Source organism: Cydia pomonella, chromosome 2 (assembly GCF_033807575.1).
Source record: "Cydia pomonella isolate Wapato2018A chromosome 2, ilCydPomo1, whole genome shotgun sequence".
Classification (NCBI taxonomy): domain Eukaryota; kingdom Metazoa; phylum Arthropoda; class Insecta; order Lepidoptera; family Tortricidae; genus Cydia; species Cydia pomonella.
The window spans coordinates 33703332-33719301 of NC_084704.1; the positions used below are offsets into that span (position 1 = coordinate 33703332).

At 38.4% G+C, this 15970-nt stretch overlaps 1 protein-coding gene across 2 annotated transcripts in view; it reads right to left on the reverse strand.

Annotated features, from left to right (window-relative positions):
* The window catches only part of LOC133515448 (remodeling and spacing factor 1-like), a 35624-nt gene that overhangs the window by 6045 nt on the left and 13609 nt on the right, over positions 1–15970 (reverse strand). The window contains exons 11-20 of one of the 2 annotated variants that reach the window (XM_061847992.1): positions 14960–15098; positions 13387–13529; positions 12660–12782; positions 11532–11653; positions 9336–9445; positions 7160–7268; positions 4471–4705; positions 3647–3845; positions 1198–1267; positions 502–608 (exon numbers count right to left, since the gene is read on the reverse strand). In XM_061847992.1, the coding sequence (XP_061703976.1) occupies positions 502–608; positions 1198–1267; positions 3647–3845; positions 4471–4705; positions 7160–7268; positions 9336–9445; positions 11532–11653; positions 12660–12782; positions 13387–13529; positions 14960–15098 (1357 nt within the window). Of the gene's footprint in view, positions 1–501; positions 609–1197; positions 1268–3637; positions 3846–4470; positions 4706–7159; positions 7269–9335; positions 9446–11531; positions 11654–12659; positions 12783–13386; positions 13530–14959; positions 15099–15970 lie in introns of both variants that reach the window. The other variant, XM_061847991.1, reaches the window with a different exon arrangement.

Here is a 15970-nt window from a genome sequence, read left to right on the forward strand (position 1 = left end):
ATCCATGCTCATCACACGAATAAATGCCCTTACCAGGATTTGAACCCGGGACCTTCAGCTTAAATATGTATATTAAAAATAAGTGGAGGTATTTTTATTTTACAATTATGTTTATATTTTTTGTTTATAATATATGATAGTTCACTTGCATTTTTTATGTAGATATTAGGGAAATAGGAGGTGAATAGGAGGTTCGCTCGAAGCTCGTACGATCGATATAGATAAGTTCGTGATTTGACGTTTCGGTTTAATAATGATAATCATATATTTATTTGCCGTCGAACGTATCATACGTTCCACGTTCCTACGTTTGTATGGTTCCGAGATGCACGATTACGGAAGTGGGAACAGTAAGGTCGTTCACACACCGCGACCTTGTAAGGCCTAGAACAAAGAGGGCGCGGTGTGTGTGTTTGTTTGTGTGTGTGTGTGTGTGTGTGTGTGTGTGTGTGTGTGTGTGTGTGTGTGTGTGTGTGTGTGTGTGTGTGTGTGTGTGCGTACCTTTGATCTTGACGCCGACGAGCTTGGCGAGCGCGTCGTCGGCGCCGCCCGCCCCGCCCCCGCCCCCGCCGCCGCCGCCGCCCCGCCCGCCGCGCCCGCGGGGACCCCTGCGGACATGTTAATATTCTATAATAATATAATAAAGAACTTTTATACAATCGTGATATAATACAAAGCTTTTCAGTCGAGTACCGAGTTTAGGCAACCAAGCCTGCTGAGTTGCCTAAGTAAGGTACGAGATTGAAGCACTATTGTATACAATACTTTCTCCATGACTCGACTAAAATAATACTTTTTCTACTATAAAACCCAAAAAATTAAACAAAATTATGTAAGAATCTTAGTAGATAAAAAGAAAGTTCAAAGAACATCAACGCACCTCTTATCCATTAAATAGTAAGGCGTTGATGTCTTTTATCCTATCCTCTGGCGACACGCGATTGATCGAATTCCTTACAATTGATTAAAGCGTTTCGTAATAAGTTATTGCTCTTGAGTCGGAAGCCCATACAGTGGAGAGCCCATATAGTACGATTAGTTTGGCATACGAAATTTAATTCAACCATCCATTCATTTATAATTTAATTCCGAGTAGAAAATCAATCTTACAGTCTTATAACAGAATCGATTCAGTCAATAACTCTACCTTTGTATATCGGTTAGAAATCTATGAAAGAAAAACAAAGTAAAATATACCTGCTTCCCCGCCCGCCGCGACTGCCCTTGCCTCGCAGCGGCCTCGTGTCCGCCGCCGCCGCTTGAGCGTCTGCGACACGACATATAAATATTATAGGTATTATGACCCTTCCACAATAAGCCCTATAGTAAACTCGAGAAGACTCGTGTTATGAGTACTCAAAACGACGATATATTACCAGTAAAACTATTCCAGAGTTATCGTTTCGAAATCATCGCTTTTATATTAGGAAATGGCCGTACACAACTTTATAAAAAATACTTAGACGAAAATTAATAAAAATATTACGCGATAATATTTCACAATACAAAACTCAATCAAATTTACACCCTCGTATTTTAACTTAAACATCTTTCAGAAAAAAAATAGTAACGTAATAAAAAGATATATTTAACTTTCCATTTTTCAAATATATTTTTTATTAACATGAAAAACCGTTTTTTTTTCTATAAATATATTCAATAAAATCCCCAGCATATTGTTACACTATAGTTTAGCCTAGTTTTGTTCATCACAGTAAATATGCACGCTTTGTTCATCACAGTAAATATGCACGCTTTGTTCATCACAGTAAATATGCACGCATCTCTATTTTTGAACTTATAATTATGGAGGGTAGAGAAAAGGAGAACAATCTTTTATGGGAGAACTGTTGCTAAAGTGTCCAGCTGGCAGTTGTAAATAATAGTTCGAAATCTCTCCGCTAGGGTAGCACAAGGACATGACATGAACGTTATTGACGGCGTGAAGTGCGCTGTCAGCCATTTGATTTTTTTTATCAATGTCAAAAATTTGTTCGCGATGTACCGTGGCGCCACCTATTTAAGGTTTTTTGATGGACACTTTTCATACACGTAGATTGTTCTCCATACCTCTACCCTCCATAGTTATAATACTAACATTTAGACTACGGAAGGTGGAGATAAGGAACGAAATCTCCATGTACCAAAAAGTGTCATCAAAAAACTTTAAATAGGTGGCGCTACAATACCTAGAGTACTTGAACACAAAAATCAAATCATAGACAGCGCACTTCACTCCGTCAATAACGCCTAGGTTCTTAGCTACTCTAGCGCTACTCTGGAGAGATTTGGAACTATTATTTATAGCTGACAGCTGGACACTTTTGCAACAGTTCTACCATAAGAGATGCTACTCCTCTTAATTCCACACTCCATAATTTAGACATTCGGTCGGTCGGAAATTGCGACGAATGTCAAAGCAACGTCATGCTTTAGCTAGCTGTTATGGTGACAGAAGGCGGAAAATTGTGCAGAATGACGATCTTTGTTGCACAAAATAACGACCTCATGTGATCGCAAAACACAAGTCATGCGGATACGAGGAAGAATTGCATTTGTGGTCGTGTTTGACAAAGGGTTAGATACATTCAGTGCTAGTCAAGTATTAAAAGGCGTATACACATCTTACTAAGGGCCACCACCAACCATAGTTAACAGCCTGATCAACGTCCCGAAGCAGACTTCTATGAAATTTCCCATACAATAAAATTTAGCGAATGGTCTAACTCTGACAGATGGTTTGGTGCAACTGACCCTAAGGCGAAGAAGGAGGACCTGTCTTCCTTTGGCTTGGTGATATCATTAGGTAGCTTTTCAAGCGGAACCACTGCTGTCTTGATGAGGTCACTCAGTTTAATAGTAGTTTATGTGACTGCTACATGATAAAAGGCATTAAAATACACGAGTGTGGGTTTAAGAAACGAACGAAGTGAATTTCTTAAAAGGATCACACGAATGTTTTAATGCCTAATTATGAACAGTTACATACACTATTTTGTTTACACACATATTAAAGAAATTCGATATATTCACTAACCCAAATTACAGCCAACGTTGGGGCATCGTTGCTTTCTTGGCAGAACTCGCGGATATGTGGTGGCGTCACCGAAATATTTTTTAAGCTCAATTTACACGAAACTTTTGCTATAGTTACTTTAAAAACAACATAATATATTCATTTTATACTTAAAACTAATTAAAAGATAAACTGTCCGTTACATGGCGGTAAATGAAAACTTTTTTCACACATATCACGCATTAGTAGTTTTTTTTAATTCAGAGACAAACTATAGTCGGGGGCCTATTCCTATCATGCGAGATATGTTAAAATTGTATGCAATTGACATTTCATTTCAAACAAAAAGGCATCTCGACTGATAATAGAATAGAGGTCAAGTAGAATTGCTTATTTTTTCAGAGATGTTCCAAATTAGAATGTCATAACCGAATCGATTTTGATGTAGTTACGAAGCAATTACAACATCATCACAGATAAGAAATTTGTTGTAACAAAACAGTTTATAGTAATGTTGGCCATTATTTACGGATTTTGAAGGCATCATAGAGGGTTTATGATATGTGTGTAGATAAAGATTCAAAGACTAGTGCTAGTTAATGTGTTAAAAGGCGTACACACATAACTTACTAAGATGCGCCTGCAGCTCCTCCTCCTTGGCCCGGGTGACGTCGTCGGGCAGCTTCTCGAGCGGCACGACGGCGGTCTTGATGAGGTCGCTGAGGGTCCGCCGGGGGTCGGCGCGCTCCGAGTCCGAGCTGGACGACGACGTCACCTTGAACTCGTCCGAGCTGTCGGGCATGTGCTTGCCGCTGCCTTTATGCATTTCCTGTTCGATAGAAAAGGTATTTGTTCAGTAAACGGGCGGGATTGAAGTTTCGGCTTGGACGAAACTACTTCCGGATGTTCTCCTCTAGAGATCGCAATTCTCAAGCGATTCTTGTGAAATTTTGTGAGCAGGTTTGATGATTACATAGTTTTTTTTTTGTAGATTCGGTTTTTGAAAATGTACAAAAAGGCGGATCCATACATTTTTTGAGTTTAAAAGTGTTAAGGGTAGTTAAATTTATGACTTTGTACTGACTGATCTTCTAATTCAGTGTTTGGCATTCTGACACAAATTGACTACATCCCACGGTAAGCTCACGGCAGGCTCGAATTGTGAGTACTCAGACAACGATATATATAATATACATATACTTAAATACATAGAAAACATTCATGACTCAGGAACAAATATCTGTGCTCATCACACAAATAAATGCCCTTACCGGGATTCAAACCGTCGGCTTCATAGACACTCCCCACTAGGCCAGACCGGTCGGCATCTCAGTATAATCGATCTTCTTCTATCTTCTCCTGTTTCGGCGACCAGTCGTTAGGGGAGTTAGGCCTCCTTTATATGACTCGAGGCCGAATGTTACAAAATTAGTAAACTATGTTCATATACTTACATCTTCAGATTCAGTATTAGGCATCTCTGTATAATTAATTTTCTTCTGTCTCGTCCTGTGTTTCGGCGACCAGTCATTAGGGGAGTCGCTGAGGCCTCCGTAAGTGACGCGAGGCCGGATGACGTTGCCGTCGGCGTCGTACTGCTGTAGGCCTCGCGGTTTCTTCGGTTTCGAGGGACGGGATTTGTCGCGCTTCTCGCGTTTCTCGCGTCTGACCCGCGATTTGGATTTTGATCTGGAACAAGTTAAAGGAAATTATAACATATAAATGTTCATACATTGTGTGTGCTCATATTTGGAAAAATCTGTATCTAAATTGTCAATATAAAGTCTGGGGGCACGGCAGTGCCTACGCCAAGTCGGGAATAAAAAGCGGCACAGCCGTACCATCCTTTTCTCAAAGCAGTTCAGGCCATTTTCGACCCCCCCCCCCCCCCCCATAACATTGTTGTGGTTAAAACTAAAAGCCTGAAATTTCAGTAACCAAGCAGGCATTGCATAAACACTGTATATTTCAAATTTCATTCAATTAGAACCAGTAGTCTAAGAATTATAACTAGTCAAAGTTTCTTCACTTTGTCACTCACTCACTGACCGACCGATCATCAAAACTCTAAGGCACTTCTAGCAGACATAGAAGCTTTATATTTATAATACAATTACCCCCTTATTCATAAATGTCTACTAAAGTTACGATGCCGCTAATAATCGTTTGTCCCTTTCCGACGAATTGGTATGATGGAAAGGGACAAACGATTATTAGCGGCATCGTAACTTTAGTACACGTTTATGAATAAGGGGGTTAGTGTTTAGTGTATAAATCAAGGAAAAACACAAATATTTTGCAATTTCGCTCCAGTTTTCTAGATATACAAACTGCAAAAATAAACTTTTGTATCCCATATAAATGTATAGGATTACAAAGTTACATTTGCAGTGAATGAATCAGTGTACATGTATATGTATAATATAATGGAATTCAAGAAGTAGAAGGTACTGGAAAGGAAAAAAGAAATAGGACTATCTGCAAAAAGAAATCAGATGCCATCAAAAAATAAAGGGACCTTCTGTTAAGTTATTACGTAATAAGCTAACCTAACAATATCTCATAGTGACCATATCAATATTAAAAATCTTTTATGTTTGTCATTTCAAAATCCTAACCTAACCTAACCTAACAATATCTCATAGTGACCATATCAATATTAAAAATCTTTTATGTTTGTCATTTCAAAATCTCTTTGGTTAGAGTAATAGTGTCTGAGAAATCAACTGCATAGGGCATAAGCATAAGGCCCGCCTGATGGTAAACAGTCACCGTAGCCTATGGACAACTCCAAAGGTGTTACATGAGCGTTGCTGACCTTTAAAATACCTGTACACTCCTTTTTTAAACTTAGAAGCCCATCCTGAACTTAAGCTCAGGAATTAAGAGGCTGTCAACACCCAATGTCCTTGAAATTGATGTTACTTAAACAGTTTTTTAAGAAAGACTATTTGTTTTAGTCAAGTAAGAAAAATATATGTTCATATTAATTATATTTCAAAGACCGTGGTTGTACTCGATACATGATTGAACGAAATCGGCTCGATAGAAAATAATTGCAAAGATTGGTCTTAAAATCACAATTAAACGGTTTTATGTCTTTATCGTTTTGACTTATGGGTCTGCAATTAAAATCACAATTTCAAAACATTTATATCTAAACCGCTGTTGAGTAAAATATTACACTAATAATCCACTTTTTTGATTTAAATATTTTTCTTATTATTCCCTTGCCCAGGCCCAGTAACATGCGACAGTGCTAACTCATTTACTCCGATACAAATAGACAGTGTGCGCGCTTTAGGTATTGACAGCCTCAATCCTTGAACAAACGAGCAGACGGATCACCTGATGGTAAGCGATTACCGCCGCCCATGGACACACGCAACATCAGAGGGGATGCAAGTGCGCAGCCCGCCTTTAAGATGGGAGTACGCTCTTTTCTTGAAGGCAAGGGAAAAGTGTGGACTGAACGAAGATGTAGTGACAAAAATTGAAAAAGGTATGTTGAGATGGTTTGGACACGTGGATAGAATGAGTGAAAGAAGGTTAACAAGAGAGTGTATAAGGGAGAAGTAGAAGAGGGAGCTGGAAGGGGTAGACCTCGGCGGAATTTCTCTGATCAAATCGTGGAGTATGAGGAATGTCATGAAATTGAAGGAAGCGAAAGAGGTATGTCAGGATCGTAGCAAGTGGATATCCGTGGTCTCTGCCTACCCCTCCGGTAAATAGGCGTGATTATATGTATGTATGTATTGAAGGTTGTATCGGTCCGGAAAAACTGCAGGCGACGGTTCATTCCACAGTTTAGCTGTGCGAGGCGGAAAGTTTCTGGAGAACAGCACTGTTGAGGACTGCCAACCATGCATGGGCTTGGTAGTTCAGTTGGCAGAGCGCTGGAGTATCGATCCAGAGGCCGTGAGTTCAAGTCTAACCCAAGGCAGTAATTTTTCCACTTTAGAATTTATTCTAAGCTTAATAGCATCGTACGCAGACGTTTGTTTGTTAAAAAATAATTTAGTATGGGGTATGTAACTGGTGAATTTCCAATATGACTTAGAACTCCGGTAGCCGTTGAAGAAGTGTAACGTAGCAGTAATTTTTCCTATGTTAAATTTATTCTAGCTGTATAATAAAACTCACTTATTCTTCGGAGGCCATTCTTTAGCGCCGCTGGACTCGCTGGAGCTGCCGGCGAATTCTCCCTTTTTCTTCTTCACTTCCGGTGATGACTCCCGGAGTTTCGGACGGTCTGCAAATCATTATACAAATATTCACTAAAACGTACCTTATTGCAACGAAATAAGGTCTACGAATGCTAAGTTAACACGTTCATTGCACAAATAGCACTGGTTAGTAATCCAGAAGGGATTCCTATTCCTATTTTTAATCCGGACGTAAAAAGAGGTGTGTTATAATTTTGACGCTAATGTCTGTCTCAGTTTTGAATGATTCACGGTTAGTTTCACTAGACTTAAAGCGACCGGGATATACACCGTGATTACCTTTTATCACCTACCCACCCGCTATCTCAAGTTACCCGTGAACAAGATGCTTTTCAATGTTCTATTTAATCCTGCTTCGCCACCTTACCTTTCCGAAAGGTTTAGTTATTTAGCTGCTGGTAGTGGTCATCGCCTTCGATCAAGCACCAATCTTTTACTCACGATTCCTTCCAATACGACGCGCACATACAAGAAATCCTTTACTGTCCATGCCGTCAAGTTATGGAACGAGATTCCGGTGTCCGTGAGGCAATCCCAATCTGTAGCATCACTCAAGGAGAAGCTTAAAAAATTGTGGCTTTCCGATACTTTGGTTACGACTTCCTAGTTATTTGGAGTACTTCTACTTTTTTAATTTCCTTTACTTTTCTGGTTCGAATTCATATTATATATTGAATATTTATTTATTTATATATATATATATATATATATATATGCATTATTTTATGGTTATTTTTCTATCTATGTATATTTGTATCAATGTGTATTCAAAACGTGCATTTCATTAATTTCAGTGATTGTATACTTTTGTTTGTGTTTGTCATTCATTCACCGTTACTTCTGTTTTACTCATTTCCTCAAAGGTTAACTGGAAGAGATCCCATACAGGGATAAGTTCGCCTTTGTTGTATTTAATTTACTCTGTAACTGTGTTTTTGTGTTTTTATTTCTATGTACAATAAAGTATATACATACATACATACAAGATGCATGTAACTGCGTTGAAATATCGGGAGCTCGAAAACAATATAGCAAGTAATCATGGTTCATATCCCGATCGATATAAGTCGAGTAATGTCTGTCTGTCTGTGGCATCGTAACTCTTCAACGGATGGACCGATGTCGATGCGGCTTTTTTTACGTGAAAGCGAGTTTCCTTGCGGCGGTTCTTAGAGCTGTGTTTGATAGAAATCGTTCTAGCAGTTTTAAAAGTGTTAGATCTTTTCCAAAATGATGTAAGGCATGAAATAGATTTTACAGTACATATGGTGTTACTTTCCCGCACGCGTGTGGGAATGAGCACTTTCCGTGCATATGTCGGAACTTTAAATATATGTACTGTAAAACGGTGAACGATACACGTGCGAATAGGCAATTCGGAACTATTGTCGATTTAAAACACTCCCTTCGGTCGTGTTTTAATTTATTACCAGTCGTTGCGAATTTCCTATTTTCCGCACTTATATCGTAAATAACTATTTCAACACTTATTATTCTATATATTAAACATACGTGTTTTTTCATTATATTATAGCACTTGTTAGGTAATGAATGGTAATCCGAGTGATTTAACCTTTTCAACGCTTTCCCACACGTGTCAAGAAATGCCATGGACGCCAAAAAGTTAACTGGTGAAGAGCGAATATGAAGCTTAACTGACAGTAGGAAAGTGGCTTTGACAACGTCCGCCATAGCCTTTTTAATGGTCATTGGCGTCGCGGGCACGACAGACGATGACCGTTTTAGTGCTCTTTGGCGTTGAAAAGGTTAAATAGGTAACCGATTGCTAGTAATATGTATGGAAACAGACAGAGGCTTCTTAAATTGGTCGAATAGATTATGTCAGATGCAACACTACATACTAACCGACTTAACCATTAAAATTTGGTTAATATCAAAGTTTCTTCTTTTTCCTCGCAAGAGTGTTGAAAAACATCGTATGAAACGCGTGTGCATTGGTCATTACACACATCGGCTTTCTTATTGCGCACAATATCGTCTCGTGTGTAATGACCAACGTAGCACACTTGTATCACAATGTACTCGTATGTACAATTTTTTTTTATGTAATAATTATATGTTTGTGTTATTGCCTTTCTTATCGGTGCGTTGCGCGCGGCGAATGGGCAGGGAATCTGACGAGCGGGAGTCCGAACTGTCGCGGTCGGCTGATGAGGACATGTCTTCCGAGGACGACTCCATGCTGGAAGAAATTATTATTATACGACATTGTCACACAAACAGACTAAGGTATTACATTATAGTTATAAGAGTTATTATAGTCTGTTTTTTATTCCGTAGACTAACATGACAACCACAAATGTCAAACGTAGAAATAATGTGACCAGCTTAAAACAAATAGTGCTGATCTTTGATTTCGGTTTGTGAATAACCGATAAATATTTAATTAATTTTAGATTCAAAATAAACAATGAATGAAATCTACTCACTACATGATAGGAAATAAACAATAAATAAAATCTACTCACTACTAACCCACTCAAACATTTAAAAATTGCATTATGAGCTTCGAAGTGACTGTTAATCTTACAATAAAATCCCTTTTAAATATTAGAAATATGGTGTATAGACCTGGATAAAAAACTTTCTAAATACCTCAAAATGGGGTGTTACATGCATATATAAGTAACTCCCAATAGTTTATTTTCGGTTAGTAAAGGTTGTAGCACATCACTATTTATAAGATGTAAAAAAAAGCGGCCAAGTGCGAGTCGGACTCGCCCATGAAGGGTTCCGTACCATTTATGACGGAAACAAACTACTTGCTAGATCTCGTTCGAACCAATTTTCAGTGGAAGTTTGCATGGTAATGTATATCATATATTTTTTTAGAAGTTACAGGGGGGGGGACACACACTTTTTCACTTTGGAAGTGTCTCTCACGCAAACTATTCAGTTTAGAAAAAAATGATATTAGAAACCTCAATATCATCTTTAAAGACCTATCCATAGATACCCCACACGTATGGGTTTGATGAAAAAAGATTTCTTGAGTTTCAGTTCTAAGTATGGGGAACCCCCAAAATTTATTGTTTTTTTTTTCTATTTTTGTGTAAAAATCTTAATGCGGTTCATAGAATACATCTACTTACCAAGTTTGAACAGTATAGCTCTTATAGTTGCGGAAAAAAGTGGCTGTGACATAAACGGACAGACAGACGGACATGACGAATCTATAAGGGTTCCGTTTTTTGCCATTTGGCTACGGAACCCTAACTAGCAACACATGAAATGTCATTTTAGTCTCCGGAATAAATAAAAATAGACTTTTAGTATTATTACCGGGATTGGAATCCAGGACTATTGGTTTCACAGGCAGGTTCACTACCAACTATGCTACACGTCGTCAAAACCTCATGCCGAATACAGTGAAGCAACATTAGCAAAAGGATAGTTGAAACTTTTTTAAGCTGAACCTTTACCACTTGAGAGATTATCTTATAAACAATTGCATTGTTCTCTAATATTTAAGGCTACCGCCAATAACAATAGCAAGTAACAAAAAATGCATACAAATAGCTACCATCTTCTCTAATTCACAAGGTTGAAATTGCAATAGCTTAACTCATTAAATAAAAAAATAATGACACTTGGACAATGAAAATCATGCTTAGGAAAGACGTCGGCGTTGTACCGCTTTTAATGACAATAATTAAGAAAGGCATTTATTATTATAGGCTATTGCTATTTCAAACTTGAATAAAAGAAATTGTAACATCAGAAGAAAACATTAGTTCACAATGTCATTGTTCATAAGACAATCTCTAGAGTGCTAAATGGTCAGCTTAATTTTTAGTGTTCCGTACCAAAAAGGTACAAAAGGAACCCTTATGGTGCGACTCTGTCCGTCCGTCCGTCTGTCACATTGCTAAATATCTCGAGAAGTACTAAGCTATCGATTTGAAATTTGGAATAGTAATGAACAACGCTAACCCAGACATATCGGAAGTGTAATTATTTTATTTTATTTATATTTATTATGGAAAATGCCCAATATAAAGGGGGGCCAAATTTCAAAGTCTTTCATTTCATTTGAAAGAGCTCAAATTAAACATTACAAAACAATCTTTTATATTTTTTTCATTGTGAAAAAAAAATTACTTATGAAAGAAAATGTAAAAAAAATACGATCCCCCCCCTTATCTCCGAAGTTCACGAATAAAAAATTATGAAATTTTTACATTGTAATAACATTATCATAAGGATAACCCTCGGCGCGCGAGATAAACGAACTCGCACTTGACCGGTTTTATTTTAACTATACTCACCCAGTGTCCTTGAAGTCCTCGTCCGTTTCGTCGTCGTCCTCGGACACGACCTCTAAGGAGTTGAGCTTGCGCGGTTTCCGGCGCTGCTTCTTTTTCTTGCGGACCTCCGTTATAGGTTTACCCTTGAAGGAATAATAATTATACTATAGTCTTCATTTTACACCTTCGTCACAAATGTCATTAGCTTAGCGTAAATATACCATATGAATTTTGTAATTTATGATAATTTCAAGAAGGCATACCAAGTGATCATTTTATTTTAGAATCGCGTCTTGGTTAAACGATGGGTCACCTGTAGTGTGTGCTATACCTTACCCTCACACGTGCCATAGCCTATACTATGTAAGTACGTACATATGTTAATCTATTCACAATAAATATATACTCAAGACCTAGCAGTTCTCCTTTACCGCCCCACCTCACATCCATTAATTAATTTAGACGACCAGTTTGGCCTAGTGGGTAAACCCTGCCTACGAAGCCGATGGTCCCGGGTTCAAATCCTGGTAAGGGCATTTATTCGTGTGATGAGCATGGATATTTGTTCCTGAGTCATGGGAGTTTTCTATGTATTTAAGTATTTATAAATATTTATATATTATATTTATCATTGTCTAAGTACCCTCAACACAAGCCTTATTGAACTTACTGTGGGACTTAGTCAATTTGTGTAATAATGTCCTTTAATATTTATTCATTACGTCACACGTTTAGGGGCCAGGGAGGGGGGGGGGGGGGGGGGATGGCACAACAAGGTAGGGTGAAAAATCATGAAAATCGTGTGACGTACAATACAATACACGTACACAGACAGAAGTAATTTACGGATAAAGATTTTTTTTAAATTTGTTACAAAGGTTTAAAATGTATGTATTTAATCAATCATAATAGTACATTACGATACAAGTGCGAAAAATAGGAAATTCGAAACGAGTGGCGATAAATTAAAACACGACCGAAGGGAGTGTTTTAAATCGACACGAGTTGCGAATTACCTATTCGCACATGTATCGTACAACGTTTTACAGTACATATGGCCCTTTAAATGTTCGACACAGTAACGTAATATGCTACTTCTCGCACTAGTGCTATAAAGTAGCCCCATATGTACTGTAAATGATATGTTACCTGTGCAATAGCCTCCTCTCGCTCGGCCTGGAGCTTCTCCTCCTCGGCGGCCTCGATGATGGTGGAGATGTCCTTGCCGCGGCCCTGGTTGCCCGCGCTCGTCGTCGGCTCCACGTACTCTTCCTGTACACAGTTTGGGCATTAACTATATGTTGCACAATTGGGTTCTTGACACATGTTGAATATTATAACAAAATTTTGTCAAATGGATAGAAAATGAGCCATCCATTATAAAAAAGTGGAATTCAAAAAATTATATTGAGATCAAGAGAGAAGTCTAAAAAAAAAGTTATTTTTTGTCTTTCAAGAATATATTAAAAAAATGGTACCATAACAACTATGCACATAAACGCAATATTTCAGGGTCAAAATGGCAATTTCCTTTATCTTCCATACATTTAGGACAAACCTATATGATGTGACGTCACATCACATTATCATTTCATCATTTTGTTAGAGGCGTTTCAATCGTCGAGTGCGAGCGTCAGACTTTAACTTTCATTTCTGATCTTTGTGTTGCTTAAATGCCATGAGTCCTATATAGACATTTGATCCTCAGGAAAATCAAGATCGTTTGACATTATTTACAAAAAACTGTCAAGTCGCCAATTAAAAATAAGGAGCTGAGATTAGACCAGAAATAGTAGAGGGCATAGTGCCATTTTATCCGAAGCAATTTATCGATCCGAGCGTAAGCGAGGTCTGGAATAAAGAATATTTTTTGTACCTTGATAGCGGAGCTGATGAGCCGGTCGTACTCCTGAGCGCGGTAGCTGACCGGCAGCTGTCGGCGCGCGCGCAGCCGGTACACGGCGCCGGTGGATGATGATGATGAATAGTCGCTCGCGCTGCCGCTTCCGCTGTCCGACTCTGAAAATCAACAACATTTACAATAACAATTTTTGTAATAAAGAAAAATACTGTCGGTTAATTGCACCTAAATTTCAAAAATCTAGCCTAGTGTGGTGGTCATAGGTTAAGGAAGTTTTGTACACTTTTTGGTAAATAAAGTAATTTTTATTTCATTTTATATTTTAAAATCACAGTCCCTTGAAATGCCATAAATAATTACATTTATTCGGACGTCAGTGGTGGATATGCCCTAGTCACACCTGATGGAAACCAAAGACAGGGCCTAAGGTAGAGCTCACCGGTTCAGTAATAGCCGATTGACTGTTCCTTTAAAGAGACGGCCATATTTCTCAGGGAATACAAATGGCGGGAGCGCATTCCATTCTTTAGCCTTCCGTACCAAATAAGGAGGCAAATCGTTTGGTGTGGACAAATAGAACGCTTACAACGAACGGGTGCATTCCCCGCGCCTGGATGTCCGATGATGGAAAGAGCAAGGTGGGATCAGGTCGTGCAGTTCTGTGCGCACTCCCCGGAATGCATCCGATAGAACACCGATAGACTAGCGACTCGGTTAAGTGTTAATCCACAATATTGACGAATGTATCAGATGTAATAACAACTCACCTTCAACGCCCATAAGTTGATCCCGTATTAAGAGCGGGAGCGCGATCTGTTATTTACATTAGTTCTGTCTACATTTCCGAACATAATAGTACATTACAATACAAGTGCGAAAAATAGGAAATTCGAAACGAGTGGCGATAAATTAAAACACGACCGAAGGGAGTGTTTTAAATCGACACGAGTTGCGAATTACCTATTCGCACATGTATCGTACAACGTTTTACAGTACATATGGCCCTTTAAATGTTCGACACAGTAACGTAATATGCTACTTCTCGCACTAGTGCTATAAAGTAGCCCCATATGTACTGTAAATTAAATTATCAACTTATAACTGAAATCCCAAAAAATATATAAAAATTGAATTATTCCCTAGTTGTATAGTTAATTAAATTATCTACGAACATGGATAGGAGTGAGCGAGGCGTAGGATTTTACAAGTAATTGCACCTACGTGTATTGGCCTCGTGCACTTTTTCTTCGTTATCTACTGAGTCTGACTACTCGTAACAAACCATACCTTCTTCCTTCTCGCTCTTGACGGACGGCGGTTTCTTCAGCAATTCCTCTTCCTTAATGCGCACCGTTTCCGCTTCGACGCTCGCTACCAACGTATCGTATTTCACTAGCTCGCTCTCTACTTACTGCCTGCTGCTTACTACTCGTAACAAACCATACCTTCTTCCTTCTCGCTCTTGACGGACGGCGGTTTCTTCAGCAATTCCTTTCCTTAATGCGCGCCGTTTTCGCTTCGACGCTCGCCACCAGCTCATCGTATTTCAATAGTTCTCTCACTACTTACTACTTGTAACAAACCATACCTTCTTCCTTCTCACTCTTGACGGACGGCGGTTTTTTCAGCAGCTCCTCTTCCTTAATGCGCGCCCTTTCCGCTTCAACGTTCACCACCAGCTCGTCATATTTCACTAGCTCGCTCTCTAGAGACGATATTAGCATTGCCTGGAAAGAAAGTTTGAAATTAGTCCTTCTCCTTTTAGTTTAGATTTATCCATATTTTTTAATTCTGGCCCTTGGCTCCACGTAAGACCAGGGCTGTGGTATTTTATACCTGAGCATATGCTGAATGGTGTCCTTTGCAGCCAATAATTATTTGAAAGTTTTATTAATTACCTACTTTTTTGAACACTTTATGAAATATAATAGAACAGGGTTTTAAATGTTTAGTGATTAAATTTTGTAACTAAAGTGGCGTTATATGTAGGGTTTTATAATAAATTATTTTGTATTCTATTTAAAATTTCCATTTATTGTATGTTGTATTTATTTTTTATATCTTGCCAAAAAATATCTTGACGTTTTAGCCAATTTAGCCCGTCTCCCCCGCCTTCGCGATATATAGTCGGCAGAGGAGTTCTCGATATCGCATCGTGAGAACCGAGGGTTCCATTGAACTATTATTACTGCGTATAAAAAACAGAGAATCAGTATTTTGCGCCATGAATTGTTGTTGTTTTGACAACAAACCACGGAAGCGGAACGTGAATCTCGCGACCTAAACGCGTAAGCGCCATGAATTTTTAAGGCGCTTACGACGTTTTGGTCGCGTGGTACAAAGAAATTATTGAAAAAAAACGTGCTCAGATTTTTTTGCCATTGCAATAGTTATGATATAAATGGTATTTGCAGTGTGCAGAATTTACCTTACTTCCATGTCGTAAACAAAAGTATTATATCTGTTTAAAAATAAACTTTAATAGCTATCAATAGAATTGAATATTATAACTGCCATATAGGGCTGCGCATACGGTAAGGGGTTAAATAGATAAAAATATAAGTAACATATAGACTACCTAGCTTGCATATTATAGGAG